The sequence below is a fragment of the Caenorhabditis briggsae genome, assembly GCF_000004555.2.
Source record: "Caenorhabditis briggsae complete genome, chrX, whole genome shotgun sequence".
NCBI classification, from domain to species: domain Eukaryota; kingdom Metazoa; phylum Nematoda; class Chromadorea; order Rhabditida; family Rhabditidae; genus Caenorhabditis; species Caenorhabditis briggsae.
This window is the reverse complement of record NC_013491.2, coordinates 20,354,864-20,374,172: the sequence shown is the minus strand read 5'-3', so window position 1 is coordinate 20,374,172 and position 19,309 is coordinate 20,354,864. Positions and strand designations below refer to the sequence as shown.

Sequence of the window (19,309 nt, the reverse complement as noted above, 5' to 3'; positions counted from 1 at the left end):
CTAAAAAATGAAAAATGAAAAAATTATATTCATAAGGAAATTCCCAGAGGATGATAACCCCTAAAGTAAGCAGAAAAAATTGTTCGTTCTATGTAGTGAAATTTTTATTCAAAATTTGGAATGCTATTCAACAGAGGAATGAAATAAAGAAATTTTAAAAAAATGGAGTACAACTTCTTCTTCTTCTTGTTCCTCTGCAGCTTCAGGTATAGCTAGGTCCAGCAACAGAGTCGTCAACAACCTCATATTCTTCGAACGGCTCCATCGCATTGAGTTCGACATCATCTGGCCCATCAGTCACCAACCCAGCTGCCATCTCCTCGATTTCTGATGGCCACTGGCCTCCGTTGTTCTCCACAGATGCAGATGACTCGAGCAGGTCGATCGGGAAACTGGAGACGTCTCCTATTTTTTTATCAATACCCAGTTGGACGGCAATCCCCGATGTTTGCGCGGCAGGCAGTGCAGCATGGTTCTGAAAGTTTAATGGCTTTGAATTTTTATAACAAAAAAAATTTCTACCTTTTCATAGAATTTTTTGGCCATTCTGTGGAAAATTTCGCTGGCTTCAATTTGGGCCCGTCCGATCACATTTAAGTGGAAGGCATTGATGTATGCCGTTCCGTTGTCCTTCTCGTTGATCTTGATTGATTCAACAACGGCGATGAGCTGGACACGAACCAACGAGATTTTGCTGAACTGAATCGTGTCAGTTGTAGTGTCGGCAATATCCTCAAGGAGAACCGGAACCATGTGCTCCGGAGCGTCCTGTTGGTGTTGCTGCTCCATTTTCTGAAAATTTGGAATTTTATACTTCCCGCCCATTTTTTATCTACAGGACCGGTCAAAAATATACACAAAACGTATTTTTAGTTGATTTTGACCTATTTTCAAGAATCTCGAGCTTTGCTCTCAAGTTTCCGATCACATTGAAAACTTTTGAGGGTGAAAAACAAACCTAGATTGAAAACTTTGCTTTCACAGGATTTTTGGATAATTTCTAGTTTTTAAAAGATTTTTTTGCAATTTTTGAAATATCTTATTTTTGACTCGTTTTTGTACTGAAAATGAGAACAAGAGATTTTTTCAGAAATCGGCAAGTAGCTAGAAAACTAAAAATTTACAAAAAATTCTGTAAATGTGAAATTTTCCATTTCGGCCTGTTTTACACACTGACAAATTTTTCAAAGTGTGCGAAATCTTGACATTCGAGCTCTAGACCATGCTTTCTGACTCTTAAAGAACAACTTTTCAACAAAAAATCGGAATTTTTTACTTTGAAAATCAACTGAAACTTTGTTTTTATATATCTTATTGATTAGTACTGTATTTAGCAACGGTGCTCTAAACGTACAGCAGTAAAAAGATTTTGTTGAATATAACGGTCACCCGTTGATAATAACGGTCTTCAGAGATGCAGGTGTAGGTAACACAAAAAAACGAACGAATAAATAAGTAATTTATCAAAAGAATGCAAATAAGGACCCCGCTCAGTTGAAGTATCACAAACAATCTATAAAAACATTTAGGTGCTCAAAAATGAATAAACAAACTTTTCTGGACACTAGACACTAGAAAGAACAGCAAAACTGTGCGAATATCAGAATGAATGAAAGAAAAACACAAAAAAGTGAAATATTAGGTTGGCCGGAAAGTAACTATCCATTTTTTTATTCGTGATTAACAAAAAACAAGAACCATCCAAGATTGACAGGATGCACCGTCGTGGTCCACGACATGTTGACAACATCCAGGAAACTTGTGGATACCATACCTCCAAAAGCCAGCTGGCCGTGAATCAAAGTATACCTTCCCGGACGTTTTTTTTTTCTCATCGACAGTGTAAAATTATTTTCCCTCCAGATGTCTTTGAATATCTCCGAATAGCCAATAATAAAAGGGTCAAGTCTGGAGTTTAAGGAAAGTGAAGAGCCGTCTATCCAAAGCGTCTTAGGACTGAATTGAGTTTCATTAAATAACTCGAGAATCTATGTTCCATGGTAAGTCAAGTAAGACCTGGGCCGCTTTGTGTCGCAGCCAGCTGGCTTTTGAAGGTATGGTATCCACAAGTTGCCTGAATGTTGTCAACATGTCATGGACCGCGACGGTGCATACTGTCAATCTTGGATAACTCCTGCTTTTGTGTTATTCACGAATCAAAAAATGGACAGTTACTTTCCGGCCAACCTAATACAAACACTGGAGTTATTGACAAAACTAGAAATATTGTAATTAATCATTCCAATCTATACTCATTTGACCACTTATCAATCCTCGTGTTGCGATTCACTGAAGAACTATGAGAGGAAGATCCGTAGACGGTGTTGAAAGATCGTGGTGCCATGTAGAACAGGAAGTTCAGCTGGTTTGACTGCTTCATATATTCCATCCGTGCTCGCACATCATCATCCCTGGAACCCACGTTCGATTTGTCCGCTGAATCCGAATCCAAAGTGTCTAGAAGTGGTAGTAGTCGTTGTTCTTCTTCTGAAGACGAGGATGACGACAGATGTTGTTCGTTAGAGGCTTTCGTTCTGAAACGTCAAGTTTAGGGAAAAATCGCTCAATGTATACTCACCCTGACTACTCGATTATCTTTTTTCTATGCCTGCTCGGTGGCCGAATCCGAATCTCGTGTCTTCTTCACATTTATATACGCTTTGGGCCTTCCGTTTTTCTTCAAGCCCTCTTTCTCATTTTTCTCTCCTGTGTAATCGACGCCATTTCGACGATTTCAAAGACTGAGTTGCGATACTGGCGGAGCCTCAGCTGGCTTGTCTGAAATTATTGTCGGTTTTGTATCATTTTTTACAAATACCGTGCTACCCCGACTAAGAACGGCTGGAATTATGACTTTTTCAATAAAAAATTCGACAAATCAAATTCAACAAACATCAACTTCTCATGAAATTTTTTAATTATGCCGCTTCCGATCTTATCTAATTGCAATACGTCATTATCATAAATTTTCAGGTGCTGTTTCAAATCGCTCGTAGTCGGGGAAAAAGTATGACAAGACAATTTTCATAATTTCCTCACCTCAATGCTAGGTTCTCTTTTGAGCTCGTTGTGTTATTTGAGACGTTCATCACTCGTCCATTTGTTTTGATTCACGATGTAGTGTAGAACATTCAAACACAAACCACTGTTAAATTGTGGTATAACAACGATTTCTACCGACTCCGCATTTCTTGTGACAATCTAGACATTTTTCTGACTTCTGACGGTCCTTCTTATTTCTTACTTGAATATTGTGAATCGAACAGTTCCTCTCAGCGGTAAAACTCGAAATTAGACAACAAGATCGTCCTGATTTACTTCGATGCCTCCATCCTTACGTCCCACAATAGCTTCAAGGGCGTCTCATTCTATATGTAAACAGAAAACGTTTCACGGAGAGTATCATATTGTTCAGTCCGCAAACTAACCGTCAATTCTTTTTCTCGCATCAATCTCAAAGAATGATTCAGCAACTGTATTCATCGTGAAGCAAGTATGAATATCTTCATCTTCTTCAATCATAAGGTACATTGCATCCGAAAAGCAGTGAACGAAATGAATTATCGATAAGTAACTTGAAGCTTGTTGTGATCTGATCGTATTCCAAATTATCTAATATTGTTCCGCTCGATATTTCGCCGTTGTTGTTGATACTGAAATTGATTTGACGTTTCCGTTTTTGTTCATATTTCGAGAATTTTCGGTACCGTTCATATTTCGAGAATTTTTAGTACCCCGTGGCATCTATTTTAGGCCGTTTCGGTGAAATGACAAACTCAAAATTTGCTTTTTAGGTAAATGCGTTGGGTGGATCAGCTACAGAAGTTAAAGGAAGCGGCATTCACAGATAAAAAAAGATTTTATGTTTCATCAGGGACCGATGGTCGAGAATTTTCGGCTACAGTACCCCGTGGCATCTATTTTAGGCCGTTTCGGTGAAATGACAAGCTCAAAATTTGCTTTTTAGGCAAATGCGGTGGGTGGATCAGCTACAGAAGCTAAAGGAAGCGGCATTCACAGATAAAAAAGATTTTATGCTTCATCAGGGACCGATGGTCGAGAATTTTCGGCTACAGTACCCCGTGGCATCTATTTTAGGCCGTTTCGGTGAAATGACAAGCTCAAAATTTGCTTTTTAGGCAAATGCGGTGGGTGGATCAGCGACAGAAGCTAAAGGAAGCGGTTTCGTGGCTTTCTTCGTTTCGTGGCTTTTGCTTGATGAATAAGTTGTTGCTTCTCGACACATCGACGTTCAAGTTGCAGTCTGCTTGCGAATTATAGGTTCATGAGCAAGACGTTCCCAATCATTTTCCGTTGCTCTGCAAGCTTTTAATGCATTATTTCATCTGATATAAAAGCAAACTCTTCAGGAACAACAAAAAGTGGTTGTTTAGCAAAAACTGAAAACCCTTTTTTTGTTGAGAAAGTTGTTTTGTAAAAACTTACAATTCGTCGAAGACGAGCTGCATGATGGTGGAGCATGCATAATATCGCAAATTCCAGGATTCAGTTATTGATCATTTCAAGCTCCAGAAATCATCGATGGTGTTGTTGTTGCACCATCGGATTTAGCAAAAATACCAAATCGTACGATTGCAGCAAGAGCTAAAGCAATATTCTCAGTTGCGTTGGCGTCAGCGACTGAAAATGGTTGGTTTGAAAGAATTCATTCCTTGACAGCAACTACAATCAATTTTCGATTCAAACTTACAGCTAATTCGCTTCTTGTGTTTTCGATTCACCAAATGCGAACGTTGGTTTTGATCTCATCATTGGATCCATCACTCATTAGGGTTGATTGGTACTCAAAGCAGCATGATAGTTACTCGAGCCTCCGCCGGATGTGTTACCAGCCTTGGTAGCTGCAGAAGTGTTGATAACAGCGGCAGGCATTGGCACTGATGTTAGTGCGTGTGATGTTGAATATCCTAGAGGTACCGGAATTTCGTTTTCTCTTGCTGGAGCAGCTGAAAAATTGAGATTTTTCCTTGATATTGGGGAATGAACACTCACGCTTTGGAGTCGATGTTTTCATTTTATTGACGTTTGGAGCAGCATCTTCAGCCTCAAACAGCTTCAGTAGTTTCCAAAATCTTCAGTTGGAAGTGGGGATCGACCCTGAAACAGTGGTCTTCCACTTGAATCCGTTAGAATCTAGTGTCCATTTGGTCCAATTACAGCACCAGAGCAATTGTTGAAAGAAGTGGGGCGTCTGGTCCACGAACTGACAAGCACCTGAAAAATATAACAATTGTCTCTATAAACTTTCAATTTTCGGTTTCAATTTGTTGGAAGTAGTACAACGTAAAAACCTAAAACCTTACCTATCCATCGGTTCATCATTTTTGTCTTTTTTGTGGTATTCCCATCTTCTGTAACAAACACTCCAGACGAATCAGTTGCAAGTGACGTTCCATCAGGGTTGAGGATTGAGTAAATGACTGGACCAGCTTCTGTTGGCAGAGTCTTGATAGTGTTTTCATCCGTTTGGATAAAAGCATATTTTCGAGAAGCATCAGTTGGAAGAGCGAATACATCTTTGAAAAGTTTATTGCCACTGGCATCGGTTGAAATCAGCTCTCCATCTGATCCTATAACTTCTTCAGACATGTAGGTAGGTCTGGTTTACTGATTCGGTAGATTGGCTTCCAAGAGTCATCTGTGGACAATACTTGTCCAACATGTCTGGCAGCTGGATACAAAAAGATTCTGGAGTTGTCAGTGGAAAATACCTGGAACATAATGAGATAGATTCAATTTAATTCAAAATATAGAAAACTCACATTTCCTCATCATTTTCAATAAGCTTCTCATCATCAGCTATGAAATTTCCGGAAGAATCGGTGTCTTGTTGTGCTCCATCTGACTGCTCTCTAAAATATTCCCAAAATTAACGAATTTTCAATGACAATGATGAGCAAAAAATACCATTAATCATGACAGAAGATTTTTCAGAACGTTTCCAGTAGTATTTGAACTAGAGAAAAACATGTTTTCAGAAAATCATAATTATCTCTTACATATGTAGTACATTTTTCGCAGAAAGTTTTCCCAAAAACAAATAAAATCGATGAGCACAGGTCCATGATGTCCACCGAACTGAGGTATGTATATTTGAATAATTGTGTTCAGTGGAGCGCGTTCGCTCGTTTGTCTATAAAGAAAGGAGGAGGGGCACATCGTGTGTGTGGTCGTGGGGATGCAGCTGATGGCCCGGTTATGAAGGGATAGAGATATACAGAAGAGAGGGATAAGAAAAAGAGCTCAGATGGAACAGATGAAAAGGGGGGTCACGAAAGTGGGTGCACCACATCGCCTTCTTCCTCTCGTTCACACTATGGCGCCTTCTTCTTCTTGCACTATCGCGTAATGATGGTGGAAACGTTAGAAATTATGTAAAATAGGAAAACGAATTTGGTGCATCGTAATCACAATTTCACTTCACCGACAATGGTGATTCTGAAGAAAATGGAAAACTGTAACAATTTGTTTCTTTTAGGGTTCAATACAATTTGAGATGGCTCCGCCAACGACTCATTTTTTATCCCACAATCATCTCACAACCCTTCTTATGATCAAAAAAATCTATGTACTGCTCTTATTCCATCACTCAAATGGTACTGATCCGTATTTTTTCAGTTAGGAATCAAGAATAATTTTGAATGCTTGAAACTTTATTAAAATACAACAATCAAATCAACTTCTCGGGCTTGTCGCATTGTGCATCTGTGCATTTGACAATTTTGGTGATTTTCAATCCACTGACGCTAGTTGCTTCCTGAAAAATTGATTCAGATAAAGAATACATCTAATTTTATACCTTTTCCAGAATCATTTTGGTGAGGTAAGAGTTGGTCATGTGCTCTGAAGACTCGGTGAAAATTGCGATTCCTTCCATTATGAATTTTTTCCCTTTAGCAGAAATCATTTTGGCACTGAGACCCTTGGCAGCTCTCACAGTTTTGACCGTATCCTTAGAGTAGAAGTAGAAGTCCATCTCTGAAAAAACAAAGCTAGTTTCTACCGTTTTTGATGATTTCTATACCTGTTCCATTGACAACGAGAGCTGGCAACTTGACGCGATCAGTTTTCATGACATCCATCACATCATCCAAATGACGTAACAAAGTAATGGTGCAGTTGTAGTCACCAGCATGACGCTTGAACATTGGGCTGGCAAGGAAGTCATCATTATAATCTTGTGAGATCCCTGAGCGTCGGGAAGAAGCCAACGACATTCCGAGGATTGCCAGAAGACTGATCAGGAGTGTCAAAAATCGCATTTTGGAGAAATGAATGAAATTGAGAAGCATGATCATCTTTTTATGCAGGTCGCGACATCACAGGCAGGTTGGGAAAAATACATGCCGGTTTCTTTGATGATTTCTCTCAGTTCTCGCCGACTGGGAACCAAGGAGCAGTTCTCAGAAGAAAAATGGGAAACATAGAAAATGGATTTCTGAAAATTTTCATGATAGAAGTCGTCAGCTGTTGAATGTTTTGAAGTCTTCTAGGGTAAACATTTGACTTTCCTGCCGTTCTCGCCTTCAATAGAAAAATTACCGAATGGATATACCGTACTTCCTCCAATAAAAGCCCACCAAAGCCGTCCACTTTAAGCTCAATCATCTCGATTTCTGTGAAAGATATCAAAAATTTGTCAACAGATAAAATGTTGATCGTAATATTACTAATGGTTTATCAGTTAGCAAATTTTTTATATCTCTGACAAGAATCGAGATAATTTAGCTTAAAGTTGACAGTTTGGATGGACTTCTATCAGAGGAAGTACGGTGAATCATTCAGGAGACAGTCATATAGAGAATTCTCATGGCGATATTAGAATTACGTTGATATGAACATCCCACATTTCTGATCAAACTATTCAGCTGTGATCTTTGGCTTGAACTCCGTCTTTGAAATTTAATAACAATAACAACGAAAACTCACTTTCAGGCTTTATCCCATGACAGTCATTCTGAGAAATTGAGTAGAAGTAAATTTCGGCGAATTTTATCAAATTGATCCTCAAAATCGAATTTTGATGAAAGCGACTTCATGACAAGGAATCTTCATTCAATGATCATTGTCGGAAACCAGTCATTGCCGGATCCATATCAAACTTTATTCATTCCTGAAAGAAATAAAATTATTACAGTTTTCCTTTTTCAGAAGCATTATCAACATGAAGGCAGTGAAATTGCGATCAGGCAGGTTCGATTCACCAAATTCATTTTCCAATTTTTCCGACTTCCAACATTTCCACCACGATTTCGCGAAACACATATCGAAATCGCAAGAGATTTACATAGAGCGTATTGATCGATTAAATTTATACGAGGGGGTTAGGGTGGTTGGTGCATCTCGCCACCCCGCCTTTCCATATGTTCCATCTGTTCTCTTTTTCATTATCCCTCTCTTCTGTATATCTCTATCCCTTCATAATCTGACCTTTTCATCTGCACTCCCCGATGATCCAATGCTCACCACCCACCACACAACGACTACATACACGTTGTGCGCGTCCCCTCTCTTTATGACAGACGAGCAAACGCGCCCTATTGAACACATTTTTTTTGAATATGCACACCTGATATCCGTGGACCTCGTTAACCTGTACTCATCGATTTTGTTTTGTTTTTATGCGAAATGATTTACAGAAAGCGTTTTTCATGAATTGGGGTTTACTTTAAAAATATTGTTCCTGTCTAAAAGCTACAGGAAACTTGCTAACATTTTTACACAATTATTCGTGATCTTTTTAATTATGTTAATATTTCAGGGAGAAGTCAAATTGAAAGTCATTAGCGGCCGATTTCTCAGGAAACTGCATATCTAACAATAACCAATATGGTGAAAAGATAAGAGCGGGGAACCAATGGGTCCAGTTGAATAAGTGAGTTTTTTTTTGTTTCAAATCGAATTGAAATCATATATTCATGTTCCAGATACTACCTACTGAAGCATCCAGAGTATACGTCTACACACAAATCTTGTCGGATGAAGCAAGCAATGTCCAACGAATCCGTCATGTGCATGGGCTAGACTGTACCTCAGTTTTAATTGATGCATCCGGAGCAGCCATAGGAGCAAATGGAGAACCGATTGTACCTGAAGCTAGGAGAATCCTGTAAGGCAAAGATGGACCTCCATTATCAACTGATGCACCAGAAAACTTTGCTTTTTTTCCAGCCAGAGAAGTTGTTGCCCAGGCAGTACCCAGTTCCAACTGATGCATCCGGAGCAGTCTAAGGACTAGATGGAGAACCGATTCCTGCTGATGCTAGAGGAATCTCACTCGATAGAAACGGATTGCCAATACCAACGGATGATGAAGGGAATTTTATTTATATATTCAAATGAACTGGAGAAACTATTCCCAACCCAGTAGTCAACACAAAATCAGATGGAACTCCACTTGGGACAGATTCGAGCTGGGAAGATCATTACCGAAAACACCGATATCATTGTAAAGATGACTGAGGAAAAGCAATTGATCTAGGTATACAGATAAGAATTTTGAAAAGATTTAGTTGTACTACTTTTAACAGAAGTCGCTAAAGTGAAACTCGAAAATACAAGATTGTAGAGCTGATTTTATTATTCTTCAGGTGCTTTCCAGTTCGTGTTCCCGACGGTACCCCACTTTAAATTCATGCTGTTGGAGCTGATTTTGGACTAGATGGAGTCCCAACTCCAACCGATGCCGGTGGCAAACCGCGTTCCCAGGATGGATTTCCGCTTTCAACTGACAATTAAGGAAACTATGTTCTTGTTTCATTGGATGAAGACACAACTGAAGTTCTTCCCTCTGACAATTCTGGAAATACCATTTTCCTAATCGTGAAGTCCGACGGAACTCCTCTCAGCGTAGATTCTACTGTAAGCCTCACAACTGAAAGCGGAGACATCATTGATTGAGATGAAGTCAATAAACCAATTTGGTCTGATGGAACAGTTCTCGCAGAAGCCGGATCATGTGTTTTTCCACGGCAAATTAATTCAAAACAAAATGTGTTTTCTCAAGCCAATCGTAGTTTGCTGTCCCAAGCCCAGAACCAATCACCACCATGACATATCAATCGGCAGCCGCGTCACTTCCGAAGATCGTGCCCGTATATCATGGAGGAGCACCACGAACGTCATGCTTGTGAAGCTGAGATTTGTGAGAAGCAGAGAGGAACAGCGCATTTTTCGAGAGAAGGTGGTCAACAGGAAGAAAAGCAAAGGCGACAAGATGAAGAAACTTACATCGCTGAGAAGAAGCGAATCTGTGAGGAGCAGGAACGCCAAGCTACAACCGGAGCCTAGCTTTTGAAAAGAAAAGCGAAGGAGCGTCAACGTCAACACAAGGAACAAAAAATTCAACGGGTGTTGGGCCAATCATAAGTGTCATCTATCCATCAGAGAACTGTGAATTTGAAATTTCTACTGCTATGTTTTGTAATTCATTTCTTACAGATGAATCTTTGCTACGACATACTCGAACATATGGACGCAACAGCGACAAGATGAACACTCGCAACAGCTATGAATTCCGTCTTCTAAGATGATCCAATGAAGAGATCAGGGCTGGAAACTACGCGTATCTTTCGGAAGAAGTCAAAATTAACGCATACAGTCATATGCATGATGGAACCGAAGAGAAGATAGCGTCAAGACAAACACTGATGATTACACAGATAAACAGACCGAAAACGACATTTTCACACAAAACGATGTTGCTACAGACTCCGATAAAGGGATGTAAACATCTACCCAGGAGCGTAAGTGTTCATTGATCAATAGTTTTAAAAAAATTCCAATTCTTAGCTGCTCCAGCTGCGCGAGCCAATACGGAGAAGAGATAGTTGAAGGAAACGAAACTCCAGAGCACCTGCTGCAGGAGGTTCAACAGGCACACGCACTAACCCTTGTGTCAATGCCAACGCTGAAGGTACCGATTTCGAGATTTCTGCAACTATCAAGGCTGTTCATAAAAAACGCTTGGAATATTGCTCCAGCTCTGCTCGAATCGTACAGCCTGGTATACCTGCTACAGCCGCTGGTGCTAATAAACTTCATCAATGATGTCTGGACGGCAACACAACAAAAACAACATCTCGGCATTAATCAAGGAAGGAATCTCGGAATAAGTGACATGAATCCAACAATGCAAGCTCCACCATCATACAGCACCTCTTCGATGAATTGTAAGTTTTTCCAAAGAAAATTTTTCAACAAAAAAAATGATTTTTAGATTTCTCGGACCAACCGCAATTTGCGGCTCCGAACACAAAACCAATGACCATCATGACCCATCGTTTGGATGCCTCTGTCACTTCTGAAAAGCGTGTGCTTGCACAGCAACAGAAAACAATCAATCATCGAAACAGCCAACGTGAGGTTTGTGAGCAGGAGCGATCACCAGGAACGTCGCAGAGCAGAACCAATGAGCCGTAGAAGCTAACATCGATGACCAAATACAAATCCGTTAGGAGCATAAACGCAAAATTAGGATCGAAGACGAGTTTTTTGAAAGGAGAAGCGGAGAACCGTGGCAAGAACATATCAAGCGTGAGAGCATAGCTAGCTAAACTGCTGCCGTCACTGTTCAACAAGCTCAACGACGTCATTGTGCAATGTTGGGCTGCAACAGAGCAGCAGAACCAAATGAAGAATTAGCAGGTCCTGAGCATTGAAGCTCCATGGTCATTCAAGGAGATGACATGGAAAATTACTGTAAGTTTTATTTCAAATAATGGTTTTTAAATTAAAACAACCTTCTTTTTCAGGCTTCCGAATGCTCTACTCACTCACTATCGACATTCATCATGTGTGTGGTTGGAAAAGCGACTATCTACATTCCACGACTCCGTCACAAGCTCATTTTGAAAGTCTTCCCATTGATGTTCCGTTGTGACGGTCATCTTCCATTTCAAAAGGCCAAAAGTGTGAAACGAAAATCTATCAACACATCCACAGAGACCCGAACTTACCACAAACGACGATGGTGCCAACGCTGGAATTGCTGCTGCTGCCAAAACTTCTGTACCTACCAAGGCTGGCACATCTGGTGGAGGTTCGTAGCTGCTGTTGCCGCATCTGTGGCAGCTGAGAATATTGCTCCAGTTCTTGCTCCAATGTTGCAACCTGGGGTTTCTTCTAAAGCCGCTGGTGCCACAACACTACCACCGATGATGTCTGGAGTGTCAACACAACAATGAATCCAACAATGCAAGCTCCACCATCATACAGCACCTCTTCGATGAATCGTAAGTTTTCCAAATCAAATTTTCAAAAAAAAAAGGAATTTTCAGATTTCTCCAACCAACCGCAATTTGCGGCTCCGAACACAAAACCAATCACTACAATGACACATCGTTCGACTGCCTCTGTCACTCCTGGAAAGCATGCGCTTGCACAGAAACAGAAAACAATCAATCACCAAAACCGCCAACGTCAGGTTTGTGAGCAGGAGCGATCACCAGGAACGTCTAGCTCGTGAAGCCTAATTTTGTAAAGAACAAAAAGGAACAACGTATTTTATGAGAGAAGGAGGAGACTCGTCGTTGACAGGAAGCAGAGCAGAACCGATGAGCCGAAGAAGCTATCATCGATGACCAGATACGAATCCGTTAGGAGCAAGAACGGAAAGTTAGGATCGAAGACACATCTGGTGGAGGTTCAACTAACTATAATGATGTAATGCATGCCAATCTGCCAATGAGTAATGAATCTAATGATGACACCAAAGCCAACATTCTCAATTCGTTGATTCTCAAACACGCAAAACGCACCATACATCTTGGCATGCATCACGGAAAGCCTGGAATCAAAGGCTTGAATCCAACCATGCATGCTCCATCACCACATAATTCATCTCCGATGAATCGTGAGTACTTCCAAAGAATCTTTTTCAACAAAACAAGGATTTTCAGTTTTTTCTGACCGACCGCACTTCTGCGCCGAACCCTAGATCAATCACCATCATGACCCATCGTTCGTCTACCGCTGTCACTCTCACGAAACTGCTGCCCTCGCTGCTCGACAAACTCAAAAACGTCATTGTGCAATGGTTGAGCATAAGAAAAGGCTCAGCCAGCAGAAACAAACGATAAAACAGCAGCAGCAACAAGCAGCGAAGAACAACCACTAGCACAGCCATTAAGCTATAAACAGAGCTCTACTCAGAATCCACCTGGATATCAAGAAGTTCCACCGGCTCAGCAACCACATATCCAGCCACCGGTGGCTAATGATCGGTTATATGTAGAGTTCCATCGGCTTTTACGATATACACGACAGCATGGCCGAAACGTTGTGCGTATCAACGAGTTGGCGAATTACAGTCCAAACAAGACTCCTAACAATCCATCACTCTCGGAATACTGAGTTGGAGCTATCAAGGGACTCTGTTGCGTGATCATTGAAGCTCCATGCTCATTTAAGGAGATGATTATAAAGGTTGATGTAAGTTTTATTTCAAATAATGGTTTTTAATTGAAATCACCTTCTTTTCCAGGTTTCCGAATGCTCTTCTCACTACTTACTATCGACATTCATCATGTGTCTAGCTGGAAAAGCGGCTATCTACATTCCACGACCCCATCACAAGCTCATTTGGACAGTCTTCCCATTGATGCTCCGTTGTGATGGTCGTCTTACATTCCAAAAGGCCAAAAATGGGAAACGAAAATCTATCAACAGAACCATAGAGACCCGAACTTTGAGTGGAGCCGGATCGATCGCCTGCCTATTTCTTCTGGTCATTGCCGGATTCTGTTTTTCCATACATGTCGCGGGCCGGGCCGGGCGGGGCCGGTGGAGGAAATTTCTCTGGCCCGGATTTTGGAGGCAAAAAAATTTTAAGAGTCATTTTTTGAGAGAAAATTGGATTTTTGGGAACATTTTATCAAAATTTCTTTGTTTTCAGGTTTAAGAAGGGTCATGGGATACATTTCGTGCTTTAAAATTATTATATCATAGAGGAGCAAATGCATAAAAATCTTGCACACCAACAGTAAATGATTGATCATTAGAAATGCCCACGTGAGATTCATGAACATCAGGATAGAAAGAGCACCAGGAACGTCTTGCTTGTGCGGAGCTGAGAATCTTGAGGAGCAGATGCAAAAGGTAGACAATAAGAAAAGCAATTGCGACGAGACAAAGAGGCTTGTTTGGCTTACATCGCTAATGTAAGCAGAAACTAATCCGCGCATAGCAGAAACGCCAAGAGGAGCTGGAAACCTTTGCCGAGTATTTGAGAAGGGAAGCTAAGGATCGTGAACGCCAACGCAGGAATTAAGAACGACTCCAACGTGAAATAGATGTGTGAGCTCATCGGGAGAAGGTGTGCGCATAGCTCAGAAACTGCTACACTCGCTGGTCAACAAGCCTAACAACGTCACGGTACAATGATCTACAGCCCAGTGTCGAGTCTTTAAATAGTCTGGTTAGTTAATTGACTGAACAATATCTCTCCGTTTGACGCTTCTTGTTTACAGGTGGAATCAGAAGGACTTGAAAATGACTTCTTGGCAGAAGAACGAAGTGAAAGAATGTAATTCGCGATTGTGAGATATGCAACTTCGATAGTAGAAATTTTCCAAACGATGAGCGTCTCGGATGACACGATAAATGCGAAGCATATACCACAACATTGAACCACACGAATCTACAAAATCGATACCAATAGAGGTGCCACTACAGTCTTTGACAAACAGGACCTTATGTGGAGATGGCGTACCAATCTGTAATTATTGTAAGTTTGAATGTAATAAAAATTGACGACTATTTCTCAAAAGTTTCAGATAACGAGAACAATCATATCTCAACAATGTCGATGAAAAGATCACAACGAGTTCCATGTTCAATATCGAGAATTCATTTCGTTCACTGCTTTTCGCTTGAACCTATGTTACACAAACTGCTCTTATGATTTTCTTCGGATTGAAAAAGACAAAGTCAATGATGTGATCACAACTAGCTCCAAGTTCCATATCAAGAGTTCATTGACTGTTTTTTGTTTCGATGAACTTTATTTCGGATTTTCGAAGTCTGAGTTGACCACTTTCCTTCGATTGAATACGACATAATGGCGGTTGTCGGAATTCATTCAGATGTATTCTTGAGCTGAAAACTGTCTATTGCTCAAAAAGGAAATGCAGGATTTACCAGAAAGAAATATTTTGAGATGCATGTCGCTAATGTGAATGTGAGGATGGGGCATCTTTAGGTTCAAAATGTCACTCAATGAGCTATCTTCACAGCAATCGATGCAGTTTTTTGGCTCCTCAATGAATTCATCTATAGCCCAGTTTGAAATGATTTGAAAAATTGACGGTTAGTTCATTGCCGGAATGTTATGGTACTCTCCGTTGAACGTTTCTTGCTTACAGGTAGAATCCGAGAGCCTTTAAATTGATTTAGTGGCTGAAGAACGAAGAGAACGAAGAAAATTTGCAATTATGAGATGTACAAGTTCGAATTGGACCACTGAAAGGTACTGTTCATTTTAGTCTATTAAAAATGCGTAACAAAAACAGAAAAACTGAAAAATTAGCTTGTGCAAGCGTAACATACCGTACTCCCTCTATTAGAAGCCCACTCATGTCATCAACTTTAAGCTCAAGTATTTCGATTTTTGTAATAGATATAAAAAATTCGTCAACTGATAAAATTTTGGTGATATTATGATAAATAATGTATTAGTTGACAACATTTTGATATCTTCCAAGGGAATCGAGATAGTTGAGCTTAAAGTTAAAGGTTAGTAGGGCTTCTATTGGAGGAGATACGGTAATCCAAAAACCAAACTAGAAATTGTCATTTGAGCAGCCAAAATTGTGAACTTACTGAACGAGAACCATTGGACTGTCATAATTTCTGTCGTAATTTCTTTTTTCCCAAATCAGCTTGATTGGTCCGTCGGGTGTGATCGAGATGACATCGTAGTCCAGTTTTGATTAAGCCGGAAGGAGAGTAAACTGTAATGCCATTTATTGAATTTCTTAAATAGCAAGATCAGTTAATGTTACAAGAGAACTAGTCTAGATAATCTTTTGAAAAACATACTTAAAAAATCCAGTTGAAAAAATTCTGCAAGCACCCTGAAATATCTGAAATATTGATATAAAAAGGAAGATAAATATCAGAATAGTATAGAACTATTAGCCTTTTGGATATAAAATATATTGAAAAAAAGTAAGTTTTTTCATTGAGTTTTTTTTTCAATTAGAAATCATAGTTTGTGATTTTGGAATGAGGGAAAGAAGAAAGAAGAAATGTAGCATCTAGGAATGAAACAAAGTCTTCTAGAATCAATTGAGGTGAGAACTGAAATAAGTTGTGACTTCTTGAGAAAATGGGGACCTATGTGACAAAAAATGGAAAAAGTGGGAGATAGAGAGGAAGAGACAAAGGATGAAAATAAATACAAATCGAAATTTTTTTCAGCTTCAGCTCTCATTTCCATTCGAATTCTCATCTTCTTTTTTTGGTGGTGGCTTCTTCAGTGCTGCTGGCTTTGGTGGTGGAATTGGCCGGACCCTTCTTGTTGTCTCTTCTTCAACAACGACGGTGTACTCTTCGACACGTGTCGTTGTCTGAAATACAATGTAAGTTGATTGAATCTTGTAAAAATTAGATCTTACTACAGCTTCGGCTAGGGTTCCAGAGGTAGAAGGCTGCTCCGTTATTCCAGAACTCGAAGAACTTTCTATTTTCTCCTCATTCAAGGAAGAAAGGAAAGAAAACTTGAGTTTGGGTTTCCGTGATTGTGGTGGCACTGGTGGGAGTTTGATTGTCACCGCTGGATCCGTAACGGCCGATGATGAGCAAGGCGATTGTCCTTCTTCCCGCAATTCTTTCAATGCTCTTTTCTCAATCATTGCTGTCAGTTCTGCCATAAGATTGGCTGATGGAGCTGGTGGCTTTGTAACTGCCGACGACGAGGAGGGGACCGGCGTTGACCACCTTTTCGGAATCCTTCTGATGTTTTGCAAATCCGAGGGAGGTGGTGGAGGTGGTGCAGTGGGAATGGTACCCGGCACCACTACGACCGTAGACGTCTTCTGTGAAACGTCTTTGACCACTTCTTTTTCTGATGATCCTTCTTTTTCTTTTTCCTCTTTTTCTTCTGACACATCGTTTGGGCAAAAAATCCCTTTCTCCTTCAATCGTGCCTCGAGCTCATTTCGAAAATCGTATTTTGTAGTACTCAGATTCGGACTTGAAAATCGGGCACGCGGTGTTTCGTTTTTCTTCATTTTCAAGTCTTTCAGAGGATCCCTCATTCTCGGTGGCTGGGAGAGTGCGGGAGGTGGAGGTCCAGGAGGAGGAGGGGCAGACATCGAGAGTGGAGCTGGAGTTGATTGTGGTGGTGCTGATGTCAAAGGGGCTAGCGGTGGGACTGAACTTGGATAGTGAGCTGTCGTTGGAGGGGCTGGCGGTGCTTCGGTGGGCCTAGTCGATGGAGATGGCGATGGTGGTCCAGTGGGTGATGGCGGTGCTTCGGCGGGCCTAGTCGATGGACACGGTGGCCCAGTGGGCGATGGCGGTGGTCCCGTGGGACGAGCCAACGGAGGCAATGGTCCAGTGGATGATGGCGGTGGTCCAGTGGGCCTAAGCGACGGAGGCGTTGGTCCCGTGGGCCTATCCGATGTAGACGATGGTCCAGGGGATGGAGGTGGTGGTCCGGAGGGCCTGGTAGATTTCTTCTTTTCGGGATTCATGTTCTGGAGAAAAGCGATGTTGAAAAGAAGATTAAGCCGGGTATTCAATACTTCTAATCAAAAATTCAGTATTTTCTTATCAAAATCTACTCAGTAAATGTGGGCACCCTTTTCCCTAACTCTGGGCAATTTTGAAGTCTTGATAGCGGATAAGATGCTCATTTTTAGGAATTTCTGTCAACTACTTTATAGAGCCCACTTTAGATAGCTCGAAACTGGTCAACATTTGCTAGATTGCTTAAACAGTTCATTTTAAAACAGAAATTGAACAAAAAAACAGAAGTTGGTAAGAAACATGTTGTATTAGGTTGGCGGGAAAGTCTTTGTCACTCTGTTTGTTTAATCACTGTTCTCGTATATGGAGGCTGTGTATGATATCGACTCTAGTGAATAACAAGGTGATAAGAACCTTCCATATAAACAAGTCCCCATCTCCTTCCCTGCTCCTCATCTGTAATTGAAACGATATGTTTGTTCCCACTGCTATTCACATCAGACATGTTTTGATTTACCTCTTCCTATCTCACACCACGATGAAGGATTCGGAAACTTTCTTGAAGAATGTGTACAACACACATGCCCCTCACTACAATACTATTCGCAATTGGTTCCATCGTTTCGAAAAAGATGACTTCTCGCTCGATGAAAAGGATCGCTCTGGGAGACCCCGTGAGTTGGATTTGGACAAGCTGAAGCACGCATTGCAATCGGATCCATTTCAATCTAGCCGTGAACTAGCTGTCACATTCGGAGTTCACCATAGCACAGTCCTTGAAGGTTTGAAGTCTCTTGGAATGAGAAAACTTTTTGGTCGATTCATACCTCATCACCTGACTCAAGCCAACCTTGACCGCCGAGTCGACGATTCGATTACTCTTCTCACTCTCCACGCGGGCGATCGATGGCTGGACCGGCTAATAACCGGAGATGAGAAGTGGGTCTTCTACGATAATCACCACAGGAAATCCCAGTGGGTTGGAGAAGGAGAGAGCCCACAGGATGTCCCAAAACCCGACCTTCATCCGAAAAAAGTTATGCTCTCTGTGTGGTGGGGAGTGGACGGCCCCATCTACTGGGAACTTCTGCCCGAGGGCAAAACAATAACTGGAGACCTCTACACTACTCAACTACGAAACCTCAAGAAAGCAGTCGACCGTTCGGCCCTGAAAGACAAGAAAGTGTACTATCAACATGATAACGCTCGCCCACATGTTTCGAAACAAGTGAAGCAGGAGCTGATGGGATATGGATGGAATGTTCTCCCTCACCCCCCGTATTCTCCTGATCTTGCTCCTTCCGACTATTGGTTATTTGGCGATATGACACGTGCCTTCGAAGGAAGAAGCTTCAATTCCCGTGGAGCGGTCGAAGCGGCACTCAAACAATACTTTGCCTCACGCCCGGCTGGATTCTACCGCAATGGAATCCATAAATTGAGGGAACGTTGGAGACATGTTGTTGATAATGATGGACAATATAATTAATTATTCGGTTATTTTTAAATAACAAAATAAACTATTCAAAAAGTGACAAANACTTTCCCCCCAACCTAATACAATGGAAACAATTTGGCGAAAAACATTTATCTGCAG

General features: G+C 41.0%; 6 protein-coding genes across 6 annotated transcripts; 2 read left to right on the top strand and 4 right to left on the bottom strand.

Moving 5' to 3' along the window:
• Nucleotides 1–202: 202 nt before the first annotated feature.
• Nucleotides 203–3,531, bottom strand: CBG10179 (the record flags this gene model as incomplete). Its single annotated transcript, XM_002631889.1, has 4 exons — nt 203–475; nt 523–792; nt 2,423–2,487; nt 3,429–3,531. 4 exons carry the CDS (start codon nt 3,529–3,531, stop codon nt 203–205), a joined length of 711 nt encoding a protein of 236 aa, XP_002631935.1.
• Nucleotides 3,532–4,522: 991 nt separating this feature from the next.
• On the bottom strand, nt 4,523–5,035 carry CBG10178 (the record flags this gene model as incomplete). The annotated part of the gene is made up of 3 exons (XM_045240694.1): nt 4,523–4,641; nt 4,851–4,967; nt 5,014–5,035. 3 exons carry the CDS (start codon nt 5,033–5,035, stop codon nt 4,523–4,525), a joined length of 258 nt encoding a protein of 85 aa, XP_045094250.1.
• Nucleotides 5,036–6,691: 1,656 nt separating this feature from the next.
• CBG25760 lies at nt 6,692–7,283 on the bottom strand (the record flags this gene model as incomplete). Its single annotated transcript, XM_045240693.1, has 3 exons — nt 6,692–6,778; nt 6,821–6,999; nt 7,046–7,283. The coding sequence occupies 3 exons, from the start codon at nt 7,281–7,283 to the stop codon at nt 6,692–6,694; spliced, it is 504 nt and encodes a 167-aa protein (XP_045099024.1).
• Nucleotides 7,284–10,122: 2,839 nt separating this feature from the next.
• Nucleotides 10,123–11,902, top strand: CBG25761 (the record flags this gene model as incomplete). The annotated part of the gene is made up of 4 exons (XM_045240692.1): nt 10,123–10,130; nt 10,813–11,192; nt 11,240–11,389; nt 11,775–11,902. The coding sequence occupies 4 exons, from the start codon at nt 10,123–10,125 to the stop codon at nt 11,900–11,902; spliced, it is 666 nt and encodes a 221-aa protein (XP_045099025.1).
• Nucleotides 11,903–12,202: 300 nt separating this feature from the next.
• On the top strand, nt 12,203–14,923 carry CBG25762 (the record flags this gene model as incomplete). Its single annotated transcript, XM_045240691.1, has 4 exons — nt 12,203–12,254; nt 12,300–12,445; nt 13,505–13,763; nt 14,796–14,923. 4 exons carry the CDS (start codon nt 12,203–12,205, stop codon nt 14,921–14,923), a joined length of 585 nt encoding a protein of 194 aa, XP_045099026.1.
• A 1,519-nt stretch (nt 14,924–16,442) lies between these two features.
• Nucleotides 16,443–17,717, bottom strand: CBG10175 (the record flags this gene model as incomplete). The annotated part of the gene is made up of 2 exons (XM_045240690.1): nt 16,443–16,589; nt 16,638–17,717. 2 exons carry the CDS (start codon nt 17,715–17,717, stop codon nt 16,443–16,445), a joined length of 1,227 nt encoding a protein of 408 aa, XP_045094251.1.
• Between the last annotated feature and the right edge of the window lie 1,592 nt (nt 17,718–19,309).